The 22,842-nt window shown below is 42.8% G+C and overlaps 2 protein-coding genes and 1 long non-coding RNA gene across 9 annotated transcripts in view; 2 read left to right on the forward strand and 1 right to left on the reverse strand.

Moving 5' to 3' along the window:
- LOC8083459 (lipid phosphate phosphatase 2) lies at positions 306-2,623 on the reverse strand. 3 transcript variants are annotated; one of them, XM_021448884.1, is made up of 7 exons: positions 2,275-2,622; positions 2,024-2,111; positions 1,837-1,949; positions 1,534-1,627; positions 1,217-1,405; positions 1,044-1,103; positions 306-760 (listed from the first exon to the last, which is right to left on the reverse strand). In XM_021448884.1, exons 1-7 carry the CDS (start codon positions 2,515-2,517, stop codon positions 579-581), a joined length of 969 nt encoding a protein of 322 aa, XP_021304559.1. In that variant the 5' UTR covers positions 2,518-2,622; the 3' UTR covers positions 306-578. The 3 variants fall into 3 exon arrangements, with proteins under 3 accessions (XP_021304559.1, XP_002438683.1, XP_021304561.1); XM_002438638.2 differs by having other exon boundaries at positions 1,837-1,946; positions 2,275-2,621; XM_021448886.1 differs by lacking the exon at positions 1,044-1,103 and having other exon boundaries at positions 2,275-2,623.
- Positions 8,437-10,033, forward strand: LOC8067655 (GDSL esterase/lipase At5g37690). Its single transcript, XM_002437246.2, has 4 exons — positions 8,437-8,796; positions 8,915-9,048; positions 9,150-9,410; positions 9,515-10,033. The coding sequence occupies exons 1-4, from the start codon at positions 8,511-8,513 to the stop codon at positions 10,031-10,033; spliced, it is 1,200 nt and encodes a 399-aa protein (XP_002437291.1). The 5' UTR covers positions 8,437-8,510.
- The window catches only part of LOC110431313, a 36,664-nt gene continuing 24,791 nt past the window's right edge, over positions 10,970-22,842 (forward strand). For all 5 annotated transcript variants that reach the window (XR_002448791.1, XR_002448793.1, XR_002448794.1 and 2 more), the window contains exons 1-2: positions 10,970-11,158; positions 12,377-12,458. This is a non-coding gene — a long non-coding RNA (uncharacterized LOC110431313). The remainder of the gene's footprint in view (positions 11,159-12,376; positions 12,459-22,842) is intronic.

Raw genomic sequence — 22,842 nt, forward strand, 5'->3', positions numbered from 1 at the left:
GGTTTGAGCTCTTCCCTTCGGTTGATGGAAGTTGAAAGCCTCACTTTTGGATTTTAGTGAGTTTCGGTGTGGCGATTGGTTTTTCATTTTGTTGTTGTGTTCTTCGGATATCTAGCTGCTAGTTGGCTCGAGGGCACCACGTTTGTGAGATTTGGCGTTTTTGAAGATTATTTGGAGACCTGTTATTTCGGAAGAAAAAATTAATTAGCATTCATTCCCTCTCTGGTCGTCTTTCTTGGTCCTTCACATAGTCGTTTTCTATCCAAGATGAATTATCGTTTTCTAGCAACGGACTACATGAGATATATAACCGTTTTCCACACATTAGTCACTGTAGTCAATGGGCCCACATACAGGCACAAAAAATGGCTAAGCATCTCATGTAGTACAGTCTCTCCAACCAAAAAAGAAACTAGGACAGTCCCATCCTAGCTAGAAACAGGGATAAAATTCATTCCATCCCATACCGTCTCCAAATGAAACACATACTTAGTGTCTCGGTAAGAAGTCATCTATTCCTTTCACCTGCATTACAAAAATAAAAGAAAAGAAAGAAACGGAAACCTTAAATTCATCGGTCACTGATCTCTGCTTCCTTCTTCCATGGAATCCAGTGCATGGCTGGTAGTTCTAATCTCATTTGACCCAGAAAGATCAAGTGACAGTGACTGATGGTGTAAATTCGCGTTTGTTGTTGACTGTATATTCCTTTCACCTCCCGTTTGATGAATGTGCTCAAAGTAGGCATGAGGCCAAACTCCTGTTGTTCAAAAGTGATATAAAGTTTCACTGTTATAGAAGTAGGTTTGTTCAAAACGATATGTATTCGTAATTCAGAACAAGCTAAGCGCCTAAGCCCAATTGGTTTTTAATATATGTCCACCTATATCTATATGCTAGCAGCCTTTGGCTGTATGTTGTTGAAACTTAAAGGGGAAGACTTTGCTTAGTCGTGTGTTTTTAGTAGTTGCAGAGGACACTACGACACGTTATAAAGTTAAAGAAAATTACTGTTCTGACACATGCAACTAAGCATCTCGTACCCTGTTTACTGTAGGGTGGTGGAAAGAACTGAAGGTAGCAAAATGAAGCAACCACCAATCCTGAAGAGTTGTATCAAACATATATAATCAGCTACTGTGTGATCTTCAGGAATCATAAAAGTTACAGTAGGATGGAGAGAAGCTGAACTTAGTAACTTTTGATGGATACTTACCAAGAACTCCACCAGCAAACACATCCTGCCAGTGGTGCCAGTAGTCACTGACTCGTGACACAGCAACCATCGTTGCAAGCAGCAGAGGCAGAAGCACGATGCACAGCTTGGCAACATGGCCTCCTCGATCGAAAGCCTTGATTTTGCCGGCCAGGTACCATGACAGGAATCCGAGCCCGGAAAAACAACCTTGAGAGGACAAGAAAGACAGCCAGCTAATCTATAAGCGAGAGGGTATTGTAAACTGAGGAATAAATGGATAATCCAAGTCTGGCAAACTTACTGAATTCAGAGAATGGCTAGCTTTCAGCACTTACCTGAAGAATGCCCACTTGGGAAGCTCTTGTGGCCCTCTTCGATTACGCTCTGCTGTCCGTGGCATATGACACCTCCGGTGATGTTGTTGTAATTCTAAAATTAAATTAATGTTCAGGTAAATAAGTTAGTTACCTCAGAATTATACAAACATCAACATTCTAATTCCCAAACTAGTGAACGGTTTCGAAGTGTCGACAGGAAGCAACAAGCAAGCTATAGCTCTGAGCCTCTGACGAATCAGTGAAAAGAACTCTATGACAGATCAAGTGACTGAAGTTACAATCACAACGACTGACACTCACCGGTACTCCATCAGGAAAGCAGCGCCAAAAGAAGTCCGGGCGCGGCCAGCCAACTGCATCCTTGATCGCAACGGTCAGGATGGCCGTTATCAGAACGGAAAACAGAAGGCCTGCTAATAAGCTGACGATGACCACACATCCCATGAAAAATCAAATCAGCTAGCGTTAAAATAAGAAATTACCCTACCAAGAATAGCATGATGCAGGTCATAGACGTTTCTCCTCTTGATGTATATTCCAACCATGAAAATCATCGGCACAACGATGGCAATAATCTGTTTAAAAATCAATTTGAAAACAATCAAAGTTCTTCGTTCCTGGATAGTAGAAACTGCAGTTGCAATTTCATCTTTTGAGATATATAAGCATGGAAACCAGAACATGCATATGATCTTTTTTGTTCAGAAGATGTGGTGTAGGAGTATAGATGTACCGTACCGGCACGGCCCAGCTAGGCACGGTGTTGCCCTTCATCGGGTACCGGAGGCTCGCCATCATGTCCTCTGCGACGAACCGGTGGAACGGCTGGAGCCGGCCGAGCACGGCGTACATGGCGATAAGCAGGAGCAGCACGATCCAGTCGAACAGGTGCAGCCTAGCGACTTGCTTTCCGTGCGTCGTCAAGTATGGGCGCATCGCGGCCGCAGCGGCTCCCGAGGCAGGGGTCGCCGGCGGCGGCATATCCTCACCTTCACCTGATGCACCGCAGCCTCGGTGACGGTGAGGCGACGAGCTCCTCTTAGCCTCCTCCCCTCAACGGCTGAACGGCAGAGGAGTTTATTGAGGTCGTTTTATTTTCTTTATCTTAGATTCTAAAGGGAAGGGAGATGTTGACAAGCGAAGCTAGGGGAACCTAGAAAAGTTGTTGACTCTTTTGCTTACTAGCTCGCTGGTCGCTGCTGCTGACACATCTATCACTCGTGGTGCTTTCTGTGTTTGTTCCGGGAAGATGGAAGGAAGCAATGCAGCAGTACCCTGGAACTTGATCTCGTTCTGGTTGTACCTAACAACAGTTGAGATTTACAGAATCTGTCAGCTATTTAGCCGCGTTTTTCTCTTATAATAAATTAGCAAACAATATTTTCACTCATGGCTTTTCTACCAAGTGAGCAGACTCTGGTCAAATATACACATTTAACTACCGTAGAAATTTGAATTTCTCTGTTTGTCCCAAAACTTGATTCATTTTGGTATCCTAAATATTTCAAACACTATCCCCTATGGACAGTCCATATATTTAAAACATCTTTATTCGATTGAGAAATGGATATCTTAATATCTGTTCTTTTCCAAAAAGGATGAGGGTATGGATGTGGAAAGTGAAAGTCTCAATGGATATGGACTGACAATAATGGATCTTCTTGCTTCTTCTGGTTAAGATTCTTGCAATGGTTTCTCCTTCAGCACCAGTATACCAGAACTTTTCACCTTTATGAAGGACAAATACATCACAGTTTAGTAGGTTTGCCAATCCACTGCAGATCTTTTTCACTTGCCTCTTTCTGAAGAAGCTTATCAGCAGTTCATTCATCTCTCGGTTACTGTGCGATCCTTGGAATTACAAGGAGGTTTTGATTCATGGTCATATATACATTTGGGGTTATAACATCTTTACTTCAAAACATGCATATGTGCACCTCACTGGTACAAGGCAAGTCCACCCTGCTTTCTCTTGGCTATGGAAGTCCTGCTATCATAACAAAAGGAAAATTTTCTTATGGTTGTTACTCAAGGACCAGCTTAGCACTTCTGAGCTCCTAAGAAGGAAAAGAATAGTGTTAGAAGATTATAATTGTGTTGTTTGTCACCCAGCCATGGAAGAATCCCTCATTCACCTCTTCCTAGCTTGTCCTTTCTCAAGATCTTGTTGGGCAACTCTGGAGCTGGTTATTCAGCAACCAACAGTTCCGCTTAGAACTCTGGTTTTCTTTAAAAACCGGCTCAAACTTCCTTTTTTTTCATGGAGATTATTGTAACAATGAGCTGGTCTATCTGGACTGTCAGAAATGATGCTATTTTCAAGCAAGCGCAGCCCTCAATTCTTCACTGCAAGTCCATCTTCAAACAAGTTATTCTTAGAGGAAAAAGGAGCTTAGCGCCATGTTTGCCCAATAGCTAGAAGCTTATGTGTAATTTTTCAAATTTATTTTGTTTCCTTTTTTGTTTCTTGAGGCACTTTGTAAGATCTACACTGCCTTTTTTATTTACTAATAAAAGCACAGTAGGGGGCACTCCTCCTGTTTTCCTAAAAAAGAGATAGGATTTCTTATATCCACACTTTTACCACATGTATCTAAGATTTAAAAAAGAGATAGGATATCTGATATCCACACTTTTACCACATGTGTTGTTATTAATACTAGCAAACATGACCATCAAATCCTTCATAGAGCTTTGTTTTGCAGACTACGGTCATGAATCTATCTATAATTACTGTTGTATTTAGTTAGGTTTGGTCCTACCTTCAATTACTCTCTTCGTCCCCGGATACAACGCATGCACATATTTTAAATTCAAACTTTATTATCTTTAACTAATAATTAGCCTAATTGTATCAAAATTTTATATTACAAAAGTAGATACATGAAATTTGTGTTTTCTAATGATCAAACTTTTATTCCTATATCAAATTATATATATTAGGCCTTGTTTAGATCTAATTTTTTTTTGGATTTTGACATTGTAGCACTTTCGTTTTTATTTAACAAATATTATCTAATCATGGAGTAACTGAGCTTAAAAGATTCGTCTCGTGATTTACAGACAAACTATGTAATTAGTTTTTATTTTCATCTATATTTAATGTTCCATGTATGTGCTGCAAGATTTGATGTGATGGCCGGGGAATCTTGAAAAAATTTTGGTTTTTGAAGTGAACTAAGGCCTTGTTTAGTTGTGAATTTTTTTTGGATTTCGCTACTGTAGCACTTTCGTTTTTATTTGACAAACATTATCCAATCATGGAGTAATTAGGCTTAAAAGATTCATCCTCGTGATTTACAAATAAACTGTGCAATTAGTTTTTATTTTCATCTATATTTAATGCTTCATGCATGTGCCGTAAGATCCGATGAGACGGGAAATCTTGAAAAGTTTTTAGTTTTTGTTGGGAACTAAACAAGGCCTAAACAAGGTCTAAGAAACTATAGCTCAAATATGTTCTTCAAAACCACACTAAGTCAAATTACGTCTTAGGGAATCCACAATAGAAGAAAGAAAAAAAAGCTAGCTCTTGATCAAGAGTAGGCTCATATGAGACACACATTCCAAGATCATGTGAGACTGTCAGGACTGTCATGTGAGGTTATCCATATAAGCTATATGCTAAAAGTTAGCACTATTGAGAAAGATGGCTCAGAGCTAGTAACAGCTTAAGGCATGTCCAATGGCAATTGAAATCACTAGCAGAAAGTTTATTTTATTCATCACAGGAGAGAGAACAAAAAACGGGGCGCGCTAGCGAGAGGTGTGAAGCGGCAAGCTCGCACAAAATTAAATCTAATACTATCTATGTCACTACTCTAATTTTCCTTTTGAACCATATAATTAATGATGCTTTGAGTTTTTCTATTATTTTACCTTTTTGAGCCGGTAATTTATTAAAGGTCATTGGAGACACCATTATATATATTCAGGGTAATCCCAAGGCCGGTAATAGATGTAGGTGCAATAAAGAATGAATCTGGCAATGCAAATTGAATAAGATTGACTTATTTTAATTCAATGTTATGTTAAATTGATACAGTAACAAACTCTATATCCTATTTGTAACTTGTAAGCATGCTGAAATTCAAGGCTGTGGAAGAATAGTCAGCTAGTGGAGATGAAAGTTCCTATGAAATCCCTTTAACATTTTCAGTGTAGCATCAGACAACCAAACTGAAAGTTTAATTCACATTTTCCATGTTCCTAAAAAAAAATATTATCATTGTAAGGTTATACGCCGGTAAAGATTCATACATCAGGATTTGAACTTAGTACATGGATATTCTCTCGAGTGTCCGTACCATCTAAGTTACGCGCAAAACCAACTACATTATTAATGCTATTTTTAACTACACATTTATGAATCTTATATTATATATTTAACACTCTAAATAATATCAAATGAAAGGGTTGTTAACTGCTAAAATTAAAGTTGTAGATCTTGTCAAGTAGTACAACTTTGATGTTGACTTCGTGGCCATTCAACGTTGTTAATTAACTAAGTAAAACACTATCTAAGAACTTATATTAAATATTTAGAATATAAATCATCTCAAATTAAAATTTGGCAACTAGAAAAGTTTTAGATCTCTTTGAATTCTATAATTTTAATATAAAGATTATCTTAGTCCAACTTCATATAAAAAATTTTTATTTATAAACGTAGCCTATCGCTCCCGGTTGTAGTCACAAACAGGTAGCTAAAACCTATCTATCATTATTCACTGCCCTATGTTTTAAAGCAACTAATAGTTTTGCTTTTTGTGACTTACACAGTACAACGCAGACGTTCACAGCGCACGCACACTCATCTCTATGAATACACAAACACAAATCTTATCTATGATCATCTTCAAAGATCGGGTGTTAAATCCTCGATATTGACGAAGTCACTACAAACATCTCGCTAGTAGTGAACTAGTTTCATCGGCTATGTAGCCCATAACTTCTCTACTATAAAAAAACAATGCGAACAATCCTATGTCCACTCAGGTGGTTGTCCCCCAAAGAGATGTGTTTTCCTTTATATACCCTAATTTGTGCACCTAACAAGCTAACACTATTAAAATCAATGGCTCACAGGCCTTCCCGTAGGATTCATCACTATCCAATGGACATGGTCACTTCGAGTCTTTTGGTTTTTATCTTAGCGTTAGCATGCATGGACATACTGCTAGTATTGTAGTAATGAAGTATAGTTCCACTCATGCTAGACGATAGACCCGGCCCATATATAATTCTACCATGTAAGCAAACAAAAAAATTAGAATTTTGCACCCCGACGATCCATCTATTATTGTTTGACCTCCTTATTATGGAACAAAATCCTAGCTGCGCTCTTGTTATGTATGTATAAATTTCTAATTTTGTGAGTCATGTTTGTCCTTTTTTTTTGTGGCACCACTCCAGTTTTGCCTATAAATAGCAGACAACACGGAACGATAAAAAAAGGTTGGGACAAAATGCATCGCGAACCTTGGTATAAGTCTCGATGTATAGTTTCATGGCACAGTTTCCATGACTATAAACTAGGTAACCGAGCCACAGGAGTTTCATGGAGATGAAACTCTTCTCTCATCTAATGAAACTCCTTCATTTAATGATCCGTCAAGTCAGCAATTTTGCTTATGTGGCACTCTATTTAATGTGAATGACACTCTTATGAAACATACATTGAGACCTGCCAATGCGCCTAATAAAGCACCACATGACAGATTCGCGTCCCGACGATGTGGACGTCGCGCAGTCCTGATCAGTGATCCTGAATTCCTGATGCATCGATCCACGAGTATCGCTGTGTGCACGAGCTTGCATATGTGGGATGTGGCACTCGCCTTTACCACACATCCGCGTGCAAGTTGTAACATAAGGCCCTGTTTAGTTCCCTACCCAAAATTTTTTCATCCATCTCATCGAATCTTTGGACACATGCATGGAACATTAAATGTAGATAAAAAATAAACTAATTACACAGTTTAGTTAAGAATCGCGAGACGAATCTTTTAAGCCTAGTTACTCCATGATTAGCCTTAAGTGCTACAGTAACCCACATATGCTAATGACAGATTAATTATGCTTAATAAATTTGTCTTGCAGTTTTCTGACGAGCTATGTAATTTGTTTTTTTATTAGTTTCTAAAAACCCCTCGACATCCTTCCGACACATCCGATGTGACACCCAAAAAATTTTCGTTCTCAATCTAAACAGGCCCTAAATATTCATCATTCATTGCCCACATACAGGCTTGCAACGTGCGTGAACAGGATGAAGGGCTGGCCGCCGCTGGCAACCGCCACACAACGAGCAGCACGCATAACTTGGCCGCCCGATCTATAGAATTCTATCCGGCACTAACACGATGGGACGGCCCGAGCACGACACTAAAAAGCACGGTCTAGGCACGGTATGGCCCGATGATAGTGCCGTGCCTGGGCCGCAACTTCGACCCGCAGTGCCGGTACGGACACGGCACGGTTAATAGGCTGGCACGACGCTGGCACGATTATTTCCATCGTTTGATGCTTTGATAATAGATCATGACCATTAAATATATTTTGAGCCATGTATATAAGCATCACACAACTCTTCTAGACCCTAACTCCCTAGTCGGCGGCGCAGACACATCCTTGCTGCGGCCACTCTTTCTCTCGCCTGACTATACGACAACGGTGGTGCTCGTCTTCTCCTTGAGGCAGGGCGCAGAGAGCTTCTCGACTTCTCTCGAAGCCACGGACCGACACGGGCACGATGAGCCACCGTGCCTATCGGCACGGCACGGCACGGTTAAGGAGCCATAGTGCCGTGCCTGGGCCGAGAGTTTGGCACGATAACACGGCACGATAGACATAGTGCTACATAGTGTCGTATAGTGACAGGATCGGGCCGCCCGTTTGGCCAAGTATAGCCCGATCAATGTATCTGGCTACAACGAACCGGACTTTAGCGATCGATCGGATCGACGACGACCATGAGGTACTACGAGCTGGCCACGAAGACTGCTCTTCTTCTTAGCCTTGTGGTCGTCGGCGCCGCCGCCGCCGCCGGCAGCATCCCGCCGAGTAACGACATCCTGCGCCAGGTCCCGGCGGCGGTGTACGTGTTCGGCGACTCGACGCTGGACGTCGGCAACAACAACTATTTGCCGGGGAAGAACGTTCCCAGGGCAGACATGCCCTACTACGGCATCGACATGCCGGGCTCCGGCAAACCAAACGGAAGGTTCAGCAACGGCGACAACACCGCCGACTTCGTCGGTATATATATATATATATATATATATATATATATACGTACATAGTTACTAGCTATGCTCTTTATTAGCATTTGTTCTATGTGCATGGTCATTATATACAGTATGCATGTACGCCGCAGCGAAGAGCATGGGTTTGGAGAGTAGCCCTCCGCCGTATCTGTCGTTGGCGTCAAGTTCCGACCAACTGGTCCAGACCGCTCTCGCCGCCGGTGTGAGCTATGCGTCGGCAGGAGCTGGCATCCTGGACTCCACGGTAAGTGTTCTGCTGTTCTCCAAAACATTTAACTTTTATTTGCATACATGTCAAAGTGACTGGTGAGTAACAATGTAAAAGTATCATGTATATGGATGAAGAACGAAGGCAACAACATCCCATTGTCGAGGCAGGTGAAGTACTTTAGAGCCACCTGGTCTAAGATGGTCGCTAGCAATGGCTCCGAGGCGGTGAGCGCCCTGCTCTCCAGGTCCGTCATCCTCATCGGCATCGGCGGCAACGACATATCCGCGTTCGAGAACGCCGAGCAGGCGCGCAACAGGTCAGCCGCAGAGCGGCACGACGACGACGTCGCCGTGTTCTACGGCAGCCTCATCTCCGTCTACTCGGCCACCATCACGGTACGTAACACAGCTACTACCAGAGCATCGATCACCGGCCAAATAATCTTGCCGAACTGTTGCCTTGTCTCCATAATTTGGCATGTGTGTTAGTCATATTTCAGGAGCTGTACAGGATGGGGGCCAGGAAGTTCGCCATCATCAACGTGGGGCTAGCCGGTTGCCTGCCTGTTGCACGGGTGCTCAGCGCGGCGGGGGCGTGCTCGGACAGTCGGAACAAGCTCGCCGCCGGCTTCAACGACGCGCTCCGGTCGCTGCTCGCCGGCGCAAGGCTGCCGGGCCTCGTCTACTCCCTCGCCGACTCCTACGGCATCATGGCCGCCATCTTCGCCGACCCGCCGGCGTCGGGGTTCGCGGACGTCTCCGGCGCGTGCTGCGGCAGCGGGCGCCTGGGCGTAGGCGGCTGCCTGCCCACCTCCAGTGTCTGCGCCAATCGTGACCAGCATTACTTCTGGGACGGGATCCACCCTTCTCAGCGAGCCGCGTTGATAAGAGCACAGGCCTTCTACGACGGCCCAACACAGTACACGTACACCACGCCCATCAATTTTAAGGAGCTGGTTTGGAGTACGCACGTAGTAGTTGCGACGGGAAACACAAATCAAACCGTACCGTGGAAATAGTTAGGCATGGTGGGTAATTATCATTTAATAACTTCGTGAGAATCTATGAAAATTGTGTTTTCCGAGTATCCCTTTAGTGTTTGTTATGGAATTCATGGGTCTAGACCCCAAATCTAGACTTTTGATGACTTCCCCACCATAAGGCCAGTCTCAATGCATGTTTTATGAGAGTGTCATGCACATTAAATAGGGTGCCACATAAGTAAAATTGCTGACTTGGCAGGGTCATTAAATGAAGGAGTTTCATCAAATAAGAGAGGAGTTTCATCCCCATGAAACTCTTGTGGCTCGGTTACCTAGTTTATAGTCTTGGTAACTGTGTCATGAAACTATGCATTGAGACTGGCCTAAGAAAAACTCTGTACTTCGTGGCCAATTGGCCATAGAGTCAAAGTTTGAATAAAAAAATGTATGAGCCAGCATCCAGCCATCCTTGGGTCCTCCGTCTTGTTGAGTCAAATTCTAGAACTCGTTCGCATGTGTTATAGTTGAAAATACTATTCGCTGATTTTCTATAAAAAAACTAATGTTGAATGACTTGTAAATTTGATAGATAAATTCAAGTGAACATAACCGCTCTGTGCTTCGTGGTGAAAATAGGTGTTGCTCTGGTTGTACAAGTTGCTCAACACCACGTAAAAAAAATGCTGAACTGGCAAGTTGCGCCGGGCCCTGGCAAGTTGCCCCGTGTGCCGGACTGCCGGCATCGAAAGGAGTCGTGAAGGCAGAAACGGAGAAGGAATGAGCCACTTACACATGGGTCCTACATAAATCACAGAGGAATGATCCACTTACACATGGGTCCCACATAAATCACAGGAGGGCACGAGAAGAAAATTTTCTCAACCTGCCGTACGCATCTCCTTTTATCTTCTATATATACAATCTCCCCTTGTACCGAGAATCTGCATCCCTATATATATCGGCCGCCGCCGGCCTTCTCTTCTCCCTCGTGCCGCCGCGGCGCCGCCTGCCCATCCCTCTCCGAGTTGACCGCAGCGTCGGGGCCATCGCTTCTTCGCCCTCGTACGTGGGCAAGCCTAGCGAAGCCTCTCGCTCTCTCGTTCACCTCTCTCCGGGCGGCGGCAGCGGCGGGGATCGTACGACGACGACCCCAATTCTCAGGTACGCACCAGCCTTTCCTTGATCTTGCTCTAACTGGGGTCATTGGAGTTGGTGATTGGTTGGCCTGGTTCGTGGTTCATACATATTTGGATGCTGCGTTTTTTTTTTCGGTTCCTTAGGTTTTCATCGCCTGAATTACTGATGAGGAGGTCAATGCTAAAGTAGTGATTACTGCTATATCTCCGGTTAGATCAGGTCAACCACGTACGGTTAAGATTGGATCCGAAAAAAAAGACAGAGTACCTGTCAGATAAGATCAGTACCAACAATGTCTGTCTGAGTATTCGTGTTCATGGCCTTGTTTTGTTTGCACTTGGGATTTGCACCTGTCTGTTTAGGCTCAGCCGAATTCGATTCAAAAAGGTTTATACTACTGGCCAGGTTCATAGATCGACATCATGTTGTATTCTATTTTAGGTTTGGTTATTTTCTTACACTAGGGCTGTAGATGTGTTACTTTTATTCCTCATGTTGTACTAGGGCTGTACGTACGAGCATCATATATACTTTAATGTAGAGTATGGTATATATAATCATGTGTGAGTTAGATTAGCTATTTAAGCCTAACAAACTGCACTGGTAGCAATAAAATGCATTGAATAATTTAGTTGCAAAATCTTGAGTAATATGTACTAGAGCATAGGAAGTTTAACATCCATAATACTATGTTCCTTTTATATAGCTGGCATTTATATCGGTTCCCATTTATATCCGTACAACCATTATCAATTGAAAGATGTGACAAAAACAGTGGACACTTATCTTGTTTGTGATATTATAGTTGTAATGTCAGCTGATTTAAAATTCTAAATAAGCATCGCTTTTGTGGTTTCTTTCTGTGTCCAATTTATTTATATATGGTTTGTGCAGATAACTTGGTATTCTAAACCCAAAACCTTTTACAACACCCTTTGTGAAATGAAGATTTTTATGAAAGAACTAGCGTGCATGAGAGCATGACCATAACCATAAAGCTTCTAATAATAGAATGACAAGCGACATGGTAGCAAGTGTTGAGGATATGTTATTGCATTACCATTAGGGTAGCTTTGAGTTATGTTGTGTGTTTTTGTTTAGGAGATGCTAAATTAGCTGTAAACTTGAATTGGTTTCTTTGTGCCTTACTTAGAACAGCGAACAACTATCTATATTATACTTCTGTTGCACATGCTCTTAAAAATGCTAATTTATATATTTTTTTTATTTACATCCCTGCAGCAAACGAGACATACCATTCTTGATAATGTAGAGACAATAGTCAAGAGAGACAACAAGTAAGCTGAAGCCACATTGAAAGAAGGTATATAGTTTGTTAATGGATTTACAATTTACAATTTACAATTTATAATTTACACCATTGTTAGATTATTACATCATATTATTTGTTTTCTTAAATAGTTGTAGTGGTAGAGTTATTTCAATCATTTGTTTGTAGTAACACACATAAGTTAATAAATCATAATAGCATCATCACAATGCTTACTACATAGCGAACAAATATTTATTACATAGGCTTAAACAATAAATGTAACAACTAAAGATAACTCTCTCACAGATTAGGAGTAGATCTTTGGTTGTTGTTCTGCTGATTGAGCTTCTTTGGACAGTTATAAGACATATGTTCTTCCTTTCCATAGCAGAAATACTTGTTAGGAGTGTTGGGAGCACTATTCTTTATAGGAGTGTCATTGGAATTCCCTGAACGAGGTGTCTGCTGACCACTTTGTTGCTAATACGGGTTATGTTGTGGAAACTAAGAGCGCCGATTCCCATTTTGTTGCTGGTTCTAGAGGCGTTGAGGGTACTAGAGGCGTTGAGGGTACTGATTGCGGTTCCACTGGCTAACTGGTCATTGGTACCTCTGTTGAGAACCTTACTGAGAGCTAAAACGCTGTCGGTTACTACTACCAGAGCCTTGTCCTTGCATTCTCCTCTTCCTATCCTGATCCGTGCGCATATTATCCAGCACAATTGCACGGTTCATTAGAGCTTAGAAATTAGGATAAGTATTACCAACAAACTATAATTTAAGATCATAATAAAAACCCTTCAAAAATAAACGTTGTTTATCAGCATCTTCTCTGACCTCATTTGGAGCATAACGAGCTAGCTGTTCAAAGGTATCAAACTCTGCAACTGATCTGGATCCCATTCTGAGTGATCTGAACTCCTCATGCTTAAGCTCTATCATCCCCTCATTAATATAACGAGCCTTGAAATCTCTACAAAACTTCTGCTAAGTGATAACGGAAGTATTATTGGGACGAGTAGCTTGGTATGATTTCCACCAAGTCTGGCGGCTCCCTGCAAGTTGTCTAGAAGCACATAGCAATTTTTCCACATCATTGCACTGAGCTATATTCAATTGCTTCTCCACTGAACGTAGTCAATTGTTTGCATCTAGAGGATCAGCAGAATGAGAGAATACTGGAGGTCGTCCTTTCATAAACTCACCACGCTTATTCCTCACATGGATAGATAGTGGTGGAGCTGCAGGCTAGTGCTGAAGGTGATGCAAGAATGCCTACATTGTGTCATTCTGTGACTGCATAAGCTCTTCCATAGAGATTAGGGCATTATCACCCCTACCATAGCCCTCTGCCTCTACCTCTTGCTGCCATCTGTATTCCAAAGCACTGTCGCACCCAAATTTCAAGGACGAAATAGGATGCGTAAAAAACTCATGTGCGCCCCAGAAACAGTAGCACACATAAGTAGACAAATCTCAAGAATATCATCACAATGTTCATTACACAGTGAAACAATAATAATCACATAGTCTTATACAACAAAGATAATATCCCACATGATAAGTACAGGAGATAATTGAATCTAAATTTTTCTAGGCGGTATCCAACACTAGCAGTTTAGAAAATCAGTCATATCTTTAGTTCTAGAACGAAAACACCTAGTAGGAGTATTAGGAGCACTTCTCTTCATGGGGGTGGCATTTGGATTTCCTGAACGGGGTGTCTGCTGACCATTCTGCTGTTGATTATGATTACGCTGTGGGAACAGAGGGCGCTGATTCCCATTCTGTGGCTGATTCTGGAAACGCTGAGGCTGCTGGTTGCGGTTCCACTGACTAACCGGTCCCTGGAACATCTGCTGGTAGCCCTGCTGAGAACTGAAACGCTGGCGGTTATTGCTTCTAGAACCTTGTGCTAGCATCCTCCTCTTCTTATCCTGCCCCTTGCGCATGTTGTCCAACACAATACCATGATTCACTAGAGCCTGAAAAGTAGGATAGGTATTTCCAGCCAGCTGCAACCTGAGTTCATAGTAGAGACCTTTCATGAACAGACGCTGCTTATCAGCATCTTCTCTGACATTATTTGGGGCATAGTGAGCCAACTGCTTGAATGTGTCATGATACTCAGCCAGTCATAGAGCCCATTCTGAGAGATCTGAATTCCTCCTTCTTGAGCTCCATCATTCCCTCATTGATATGTCGTGCTCTGAAATCTCTACAAAATTCCTGCCAAGTGACAACAGGAGCATGGTTGGAACGAGCAGCTTGATAAGACTCCCACCAAGTCTGAGCTGCTCCCTGCAGCTGTCCTGAAGCGTACAACATCTTTTTTAGATCATTGCATTGTGCTATGTTCAATTGTTTCTCCACAGCACGTAGCCAGTCATCTGCCTCCATAGGGTCTGCAGAGTGAGTAAACACTGGAGGTCTTCTCTTCATAAATTCCCCACGCTTGTCCCTCACATGAACAAGTGATGGTGGTGGCGGCGGTGCAGGTTGATGCTAAAGGTGCTGCATGAAAGCATGCATCATCTCGTTCTGAGTTTGCATGAGCTCTTCCACAGTAATTGGAACATTGGCACCCATGCCATGGCCTCTGCCTCTGCCTCTTCCCCTTGCTGTCATCTGTATTGTATTACAAGGTACAGAAACATGTCTTAGTAACGTCCAACATGACAATTACAAGAGATAACAGAATCTAAAATTTTTCTGGGTAACATACAACATTAGTAGTTCAGAAAATCAATCATATCTCGAGTTCCAAAACTCAAAAGGAAACATTCTGTATTCCGTTGGAAAGATAAAGAAATTATCTACAACTTTCGTTTAGATCATATTAACAGATTCCATCGTTAAATTAGTCAAAAACTGAGCACAACTGAAACTGTTTCAGAATTCCAGACTGGAGAACCTCAACTTTAAACAGTCATATCTCACAGCTCATAACAGATAATAATATCATTCTTGTGGCATTGGAAAGATATGAAAGTCTACTTGTTCTTAGAAAAATTTAATGAACTTTGCATGAACAGAAATTGAATTATTTCAGAATCATTACAGACTGCTCCAGAAAACAGCAAAGAACAGAAACATAATATGACCCCAAACCAACTATTTATTCATGTTCTTACTTAAGGTTCTTAACTAGGGAACTTGTAGACATGTCCACAAAGTTCCAGCACTTATTACAAAAATTCAAATCACACATAATCATAATAACAATCCAGCAAGCACACCAAGTTCACACCATACTAAAAAAAGACTCGAAATTACTCACGATACTACTAACGTTCCTATTACATATGGGTTTTTCCTAAACCTCGGGAGCGGCATCCTTTAAGATGGGTTCTGAACGACGCCTCTTGTGAAGCTTGGGACAGCCTAGCTCTGCTCGAAGATCATCTGCTTTCTTTTGCTCCTGCTCCAGGAGTTCTCTCTCACGGCGCATGTTGATATTTGTTAACGCAATCTTTACTTATTCTCTTGAGTCATTTATTACAATAAACCGACCAATTAATAATAAATCAAATCTAATAATGAATAACTAAGATACAAGCCTCAAGATCTAATTTGAACAGCTCAGTGGCGTTCTAGCTCCTTTATCCTATCAGTGGCCCTAGAAAGGTCGTGTCTAAGGTTGAGCACAATAGTGTTCAAGTTAGAGACCTGCCTATTAAGGAAGTTAATCAAGGACTGGAGCTCCATCATTAGCTTCGTCTAAGGTTGAGCACAATAGTGTTCAAGTTAGAGACCTGCCTATTAAGGAAGTTAATCAAGGACTGGAGCTCCATCATTAGCTTGTCTGTCCCATGGACTTCCTTATCTAAGTCGGCTATAGTCGGCTATAGTTTTACGGCGCTTAGGTGGTGTCTCGAAGGAGTTGAGGGCGTGCTTCGGAGCTTCCTTTGGTGGGATGAAGCAAACCTTCGCTGCTCTGATTCCCTCGAAGTAGGGCCTCTCTTCCTCCGTGGTGTAGCGGACGCTGCTGATCTTGCGCTCCTATTGGTCTTGACGCCTACAACCCTCTCACTGGGCTTAGGCGGCAAGATCCTCATGCCGGCTGGCACCTTGACGATCGCCTCCTGCTTAGCTGATGGCCCCTTGAGAAGAAAGGGTTGTGGCGGCGCTGTGAGAACTGGTTGGGCGTAGTAGGATTGGGTGGAGCTGCGCTGGCGTGATGGCATGGCTGCTAGCTGTCGCTCTGTGTTGGCTGGCACGAGCATGTAGGCATCTCCTTGGGCTTCTTATTAAGGTCGTAGGGAACGATCTTCCAATCGGGGTTGAACTCGTCGGCCATTGGAGCAGCGAGAGACTAAGCAAACTCTAATTGAGGAAGGAAAGAATGAATGAATGAATTGGTGTTGAAAACTGACGTCAGGGGTCTATTTATATAGGGGTCAAAAGTGCCTCTAGAATATTCCACGGGATAAATCCCGCCGCCAAACTTGCGTAACAACCCATCCGTAGGGTTTTTTGGATAGAGATGGGCGAGATTATCGTAATGGAAAAAGACGGCGGCGAGAGGGGCCAGGGGCAGGGCGCCCGCCCTAATGCCTAGGGCGCCCGCCCTGGGCCTGCCTCCTCTGCCTGCCCGCTCGAAGTATTATTATCCTGATGAAAAATATATACGTGGCGCAAAAATGTCAGATTAAAAAGGTCCGGCTTTAATTCTCCATTGGAAGGTAAAAATGGATCACGTCTATTTCCTTAAAGACCACCATCTCCTAGGCATGTGGGTCCAGCGTCATCTCCACGAATAGCGTATGCTAGTGTGTCAAATCCCACGGCAAGAGCACTCCATCGGCTACCAGCTTCTCTAGCGACTCATCGGTGGAAAGCGAGTGACTCCAGTTCGGTTCCATCGCTAACCCTAGAGCAGATGTGAAGACTATGGTGGTGTGGATTCGGGTTGACTACACTTCTCTAGGTGGGATCAGGGATGTGGAGGCAAGGAAGAAGATGATGTGACAGCAACTGCAAGGTGAAAGGGGGAGCAGTCGCCGCATGGGTATTTATACCCTATGGGCTGACCCCTCGAGTCCTAGGGTCCTCTTGTTGTCTCTCATAAACGGAACAGTGTCATCTTGTGAGGATTTCAGTCTTTCCTCCTCCTTAGCGCACATTGCCATGAGAGTTTTGAGATTCCATTTTTTAGGTTGAATGTTGTAGTTCACAATAAAGACCTCATATTCTTTCAGCAAGGAAGTAGAAATCAAATGAATCTAGAATTCATCTTCCTTCAAATTTATTTCCTTAACCCTAGATGTTGTGGCATTATTTTTCAAAATGTGCTCTCTTATGCCACCACAAGTGTATTTCTCAGTGACAAGCTTCTTAATTAGTGAAGTGACTTTGGCCTTAGTAGACCTAGTAAATTGATTCTTAACATGGTTAAGATATTCTGTGGTAGTGACACATTCAAGGATTGAGCACCTTATTATTCTTCTATTGTGGCTCTTGCCACCAACAGGCACTTGTGGTTGGACTAAACCCAATGCTTATGATCAATGACATATTTCGTTCTTACATCCGCATGATCACGCTCTCTAGGTGTGTTGCTGCAATGGCGTCTGGTTGAAATCGTTGGGCACTATGCAGCCCACCTCTCGCTGAATGTAGAACCATTTATGCATCCAATCCGAGAGCGAACTGCTCAGCGGTAGCCTCAGGTACTGGGCTTGCATCCCAATCCTAGAGGCTGAGATGCATGCCTTCCATGACTTTTAAGCCTCCTGCCACCCACTTCTTCAAGTAGTAGAGGTGGCGGAACAGATTGAAATGGGGTTAGATTCCAAGCCAGGACTCACAGAAATCAATGAAAACAGAAACGAAGAGGATGGAATTGGGTTGGAGATTGAAGAGACTAATCTTGTAGTACTCCACGATATATTGGAGAAAGGGATGCAAGCCTAGCTCTAGGGGGTGGGCAGGCAGTGCGACCGCCACGGGCCCATAGAGCTAGGGGGCCCAAGATTATATAGATAATTAGTATATATAATTTTTTATTTGGCATAACTAACACATTTAAGTCTTTAAAAGTCCACCTTAGGTGTCTTCCAATCTTGCTATTGTATGTAACTTGAAAGCATTAGAGCACAGGCAGCAAAGTCAAGAGACTAGAGGATGATTTATTTTCTACCAACGCCAAACCATCAATGCTTCCTAGTTCGGCCCTATTTAGTCCCAAAAATTTTATTTTTGTTCCATCACATCGAATCTATAGACGCAAGCATAGAGCATTAAATATAGATAAAGAATAACTAATTACATAGTTTACATGTAATTTGTGAGACGAATCTTTTGAGCCTAATTAGTCCATGATTGGACACTAATTGTGAAATGAAATAAAAATGCTACAGTAGCTAAATCTAAAACTTTTCATAAACTAAGGTAGATGCACTTAAAAACTCAAAAGTTTATAAGATTCTCCGTCACATCGAATCTTACGGCACATGCATGGAGCATTAAATATAGATTAAAAAATAACTAATTACACAATTTACCTGCAAATCGTGAGATGAATCTTTTAAGCCTAGTTAGTTCATGATTGGACAACATTTATCAAATAAAAATGAAAGTGCTACAGTGTCAAAATCCAAAGAGATTTGGGATCTATACACACCCTAAACGAGGCCTTCCTATTCTTTTCCAAATTTCCAAATTCCAAAATCTCCCATCGATTGATCGAGGCATCAATGCACACATGAACACGGATGTCGAGTCAGCGATGGCCGATGCTATTGCCAAGTTGCAGACTCACTAGTTCGCGGTGGCACCACCACTACCGCGAGACGATGCAACCAGCAAAGATGGTGGATAGCAGATGTGATCTCATTCAATAGGCCTTTATCTAATTGCTTGCCCAAATACCCTTCAAATTATAGAGTCGGCCCTAAAGGGATGGCAAGGATTGCTGAACCCACTGCGGAAGTAGTCCTCAAAAACCACCATCTTCTAGGGGTGCGGGTCCGGCGTCATCTCCGCAAACAGTGCACGCCAGTCTGCTAAATCCTACGGCAGGAGCACTCCATCAGCTACCAGCTTCTCCAGTGACTCATCGGTGGAAAGCAAGTGACTCCAGTTTGGCGCCATAGCTAACCCTAGAGCGGATGTGAAAACTACGATGGTGTGGATTCGGATTAACTACACTTCTCTGTCTGGGAGCCGGGATGTGGGGGCAAGGAAGAAGATGATGTGACGACAATTGCAAGGTGAAAGGGGCAGCAGTCGCCGCATGGGTATTTGTACCCTGTGGACTGACCCCTCGAGTCCTAGGGTCCTCTTGTTGTCTCTCACAAACTGAACAGTGTCACCTTATGAGGATTTCAGTCTTTCCTTCTCCTGACAGCACATTACCGTGAGAGTTTCTAGATTCCATTTTTAGGCTAAATGTTGTAGTTCACAACAAAGACCTCATATTCTTTCGGTAAGGAAGCAAAAAACAAATGAATCAGGAATTCATCTTCCTTCAAATTCATTTCCTTGACCTTAGATGTCGTGGCATTCATTTTTAAAATATGCTCTCTTATGCCACCTCCAGTGTATTTCTCAGTGACAAGTTTCTTAATCAGTGAACTAGATTTGACCCTGTAAACTGATTCTTAACATCGTCAAGATATTTTGTGGTAGTGACACAATCAAGGATCGAGCCCCTTATTTGTTCTTCTATGGCAACCTTGCCACCAACAGGCACTTGCGGTTGGACTGAACCCAATGCCTATGATCAATGTCATATTTCATTCTTACATTCACATGATCACACTCTCCATGTGTGTCACCGCAATGGCGCCTCATTGAAATTATTAGGCACTGTGTAACCCACCTCCCGCTGGATGTTGAACCATTTATGCATCCAATCTGATAGCGAACTGCTCAGCGGCAGCCTTAGGTACTGGGCTTGCATCCCATCCTAGAGGCTGAGATACATGCCTTCGACGACTTTCGAGCCTCCCGCCACCTTTTTCTTCTTCAAGTAGTAGAGGTGGCAGAATAGAATTAAAATGAGGTTGGATCCCTAGCCAGGACTCATAGAAATCAATGAAAATAGAAATGTAGAGGATGGAATTGGAATGGAGATTGCAGAGACTAATCTTGTTGTACTCCACGAGATCTTGGAGGAAGGGATGGCAAGGGTTGCTGAACCCGCAGTGAAAGTAGTCCTCAAAGACCGCCATCTCCTAGGCGTGCGGGTACAGCATCATCTCCACGAATGGCGTATGACAGTCTGCCAAATCCCATTGTAGGAGCACTCCATCGGCTACCAGCTGCTCCATTGACTCATCGGTGGAAAGCGAATGACTCTAGTTTGGTTCCATCGCTAACCCTAGAGCAGATGTGAAGACTGTGGTGGTGTAGATTCAGGTTGACTACACTTCTCTATGTGGGATCAGGGATGTGGAGGCAAGGAAGAAGATGATGTGATGGCAACTGCAAGCTGAAAGGGGGAGCGGTCGCCGCATGGGTCTTTATACCCTATGGGCTAACCCCTCGAGTCCTAGGGTCCTCTTGTTGTCTCTCACAAACTAAACAGTGTCACCTTGTGAGGATTTCAGTCTTTCCTCTTGAGCGCACATTGCCATGAGAGTTTCTAGATTCTATTTTTCAGGCTGAATGTTGTAGTTCACAACAAAGACCTCATATTCTTTCAGCAAGGAAGTAAAAATCAAATGAATCTATAATTCATCTTCCTTCAAATTCATTTCCTTACATTAGATGTTGTGGCATTCATTTTCAAAATGTGCTCTCTTATGCCACCACTAGTGTATTTCTCAGTGACAAGCTTCTTAATTAGTGAACTGGCTTTGGTAACATGGTTAAGATATTTTAAGGTAGTGAGAGATTCAGGGATCGAGCACCTTATTTATTCTTCCATGGTGGCTCTTGCCACCAACTGGCACTTGTGGTTGGACTAAACCCAATGTGTATGATCAATGTTATATTGCATTCTTACATCCACATGATCACACTCTCCAGGTGTGTAGATTCGGGTTGACTACACTTCACTCTGCGGGAGCAGGGATGTGGGGGCAAGGAAGAAGATGATGTTATGACAACTGCTAGGTGAAAGGGGCAGTAGTCGCCGCATGGGTATTTATACCCTATGGGCTGACCCCTTGATTCCTAGGGTCCTCTTGTTGTCTCTCACAAACTGAACAGTGTCACCTGTGAGGATTTTAGTCTTTCCTCCTTCTGAGCGCACATTACCATGAGAGTTTCTAGATAACATTTTTTAGGTTGAGTGTTGTAAGTCACAACAAAGACATCATATTCTTTTGGCAAGGAAGCAAAAAAACAAATGAATCAGGAATTTATCTTCCTTCAAATTCATTTTCTTGACCTTAGATGTTGTGGCATTCATTTTCAAAATATGCTCTCTTATGCCACCACCAGTGTATTTCTCAATGACAAGCTTCTTAATCAGTGAAGTAGCTTTGACCCAGTAAACTAATTCTTAATATGGTCAAGATATTCTGTGGTAGTGACATATTCAGGGATCGAGCCCCTTTTTATTCTTCTATGGTGGCTCTTGCCATCAACATGCACTTGCATTTGGACCGAACCCAATGCCTATGATCAATATCATATTTCATTCTTACATCTACATGATCACACTCTCTAGGTGTGTCACCACAATGGCGCCTGGTTACAATCCCGCCAGATGTACAACCATTTATGTATCCAATCCGAGAGCAAATTGCTCAGCGACAGCCTCAGGTACTGAGCTTGCATCTCATCCCAGAGGCTGAGATACATGCCTTCGATGACTTTTGAGCCTCCCACCACCCTCTTCTTCTTCAAGTAGTAGAGCTGACCGAACATATTGAAATACGGTTGGATCCCTAGCCAGGACTCACTAAAATCAATGAAAACGGAAATGTAGAGGATGAAAATAGGATGGAGATTGCAGAGACTAATCTTGTACTCCACGAGATCTTGGAGGAAGGGATGACAAGGGTTGCTAAACCCACTATAAATGTAGTCCTCAAAGACCACCGTCTCCTAGGCGTGCGAATCCGGCATCATCTCTATGAATGGCGCACGCCAGTCTGCCAAATCCCATGGTAGGAGCACTCCATCGGCTACCAGCTTCTCTAGTGACTCATTGGTGGAAAGCGTGTGACTCTAGTTCGTCACCTGTCACATCCAAATTTAAGGATAAATTTGAGTACAATAAACCTCATGTGCGCCCCAGGAATAGTCGCGTACACAAGTCGACAAATTACAAATGTATCATCACAAGTGCCTTACATAACGTTTATTACAACACAAATATCAAAGTCTGCAACGAGCGGAAATAAAACACATATCTAGCTAAGCTTGGTAGCTCAAATCACAGGGACGACCGACTGGTGGATCGCCAACCTAGAAGTCCTCAGGGAATTCTTCATAGTAGCTTTCATCTGTTACTCATCCGGGATTTTGAGTACATCTC

This window comes from Sorghum bicolor, chromosome 10, assembly GCF_000003195.3.
Source record: "Sorghum bicolor cultivar BTx623 chromosome 10, Sorghum_bicolor_NCBIv3, whole genome shotgun sequence".
NCBI classification, from domain to species: domain Eukaryota; kingdom Viridiplantae; phylum Streptophyta; class Magnoliopsida; order Poales; family Poaceae; genus Sorghum; species Sorghum bicolor.

Bases quoted from the DNA above. Each gene is read 5' to 3' on its own strand.
- LOC8083459 (XM_021448884.1), bottom strand. From the start codon at position 2,517: ATGCCGCCGCCGGCGACCCCTGCCTCGGGAGCCGCTGCGGCCGCGATG. The intron at 1,628-1,836 runs GTGAGTGTCAGT...ATTTAATTTTAG, and splicing joins GCTTTCCTGATGGAGTACCG to AATTACAACAACATCACCGG. The intron at 761-1,043 runs GTACGAGATGCT...TTTGAACAACAG, and splicing joins ACCACCCTACAGTAAACAGG to GAGTTTGGCCTCATGCCTAC.
- LOC8067655 (XM_002437246.2), top strand. From the start codon at position 8,511: ATGAGGTACTACGAGCTGGCCACGAAGACTGCTCTTCTTCTTAGCCTT. The intron at 9,049-9,149 runs GTAAGTGTTCTG...ATATGGATGAAG, and splicing joins CTGGCATCCTGGACTCCACG to AACGAAGGCAACAACATCCC. The intron at 9,411-9,514 runs GTACGTAACACA...GTCATATTTCAG, and splicing joins TCTACTCGGCCACCATCACG to GAGCTGTACAGGATGGGGGC.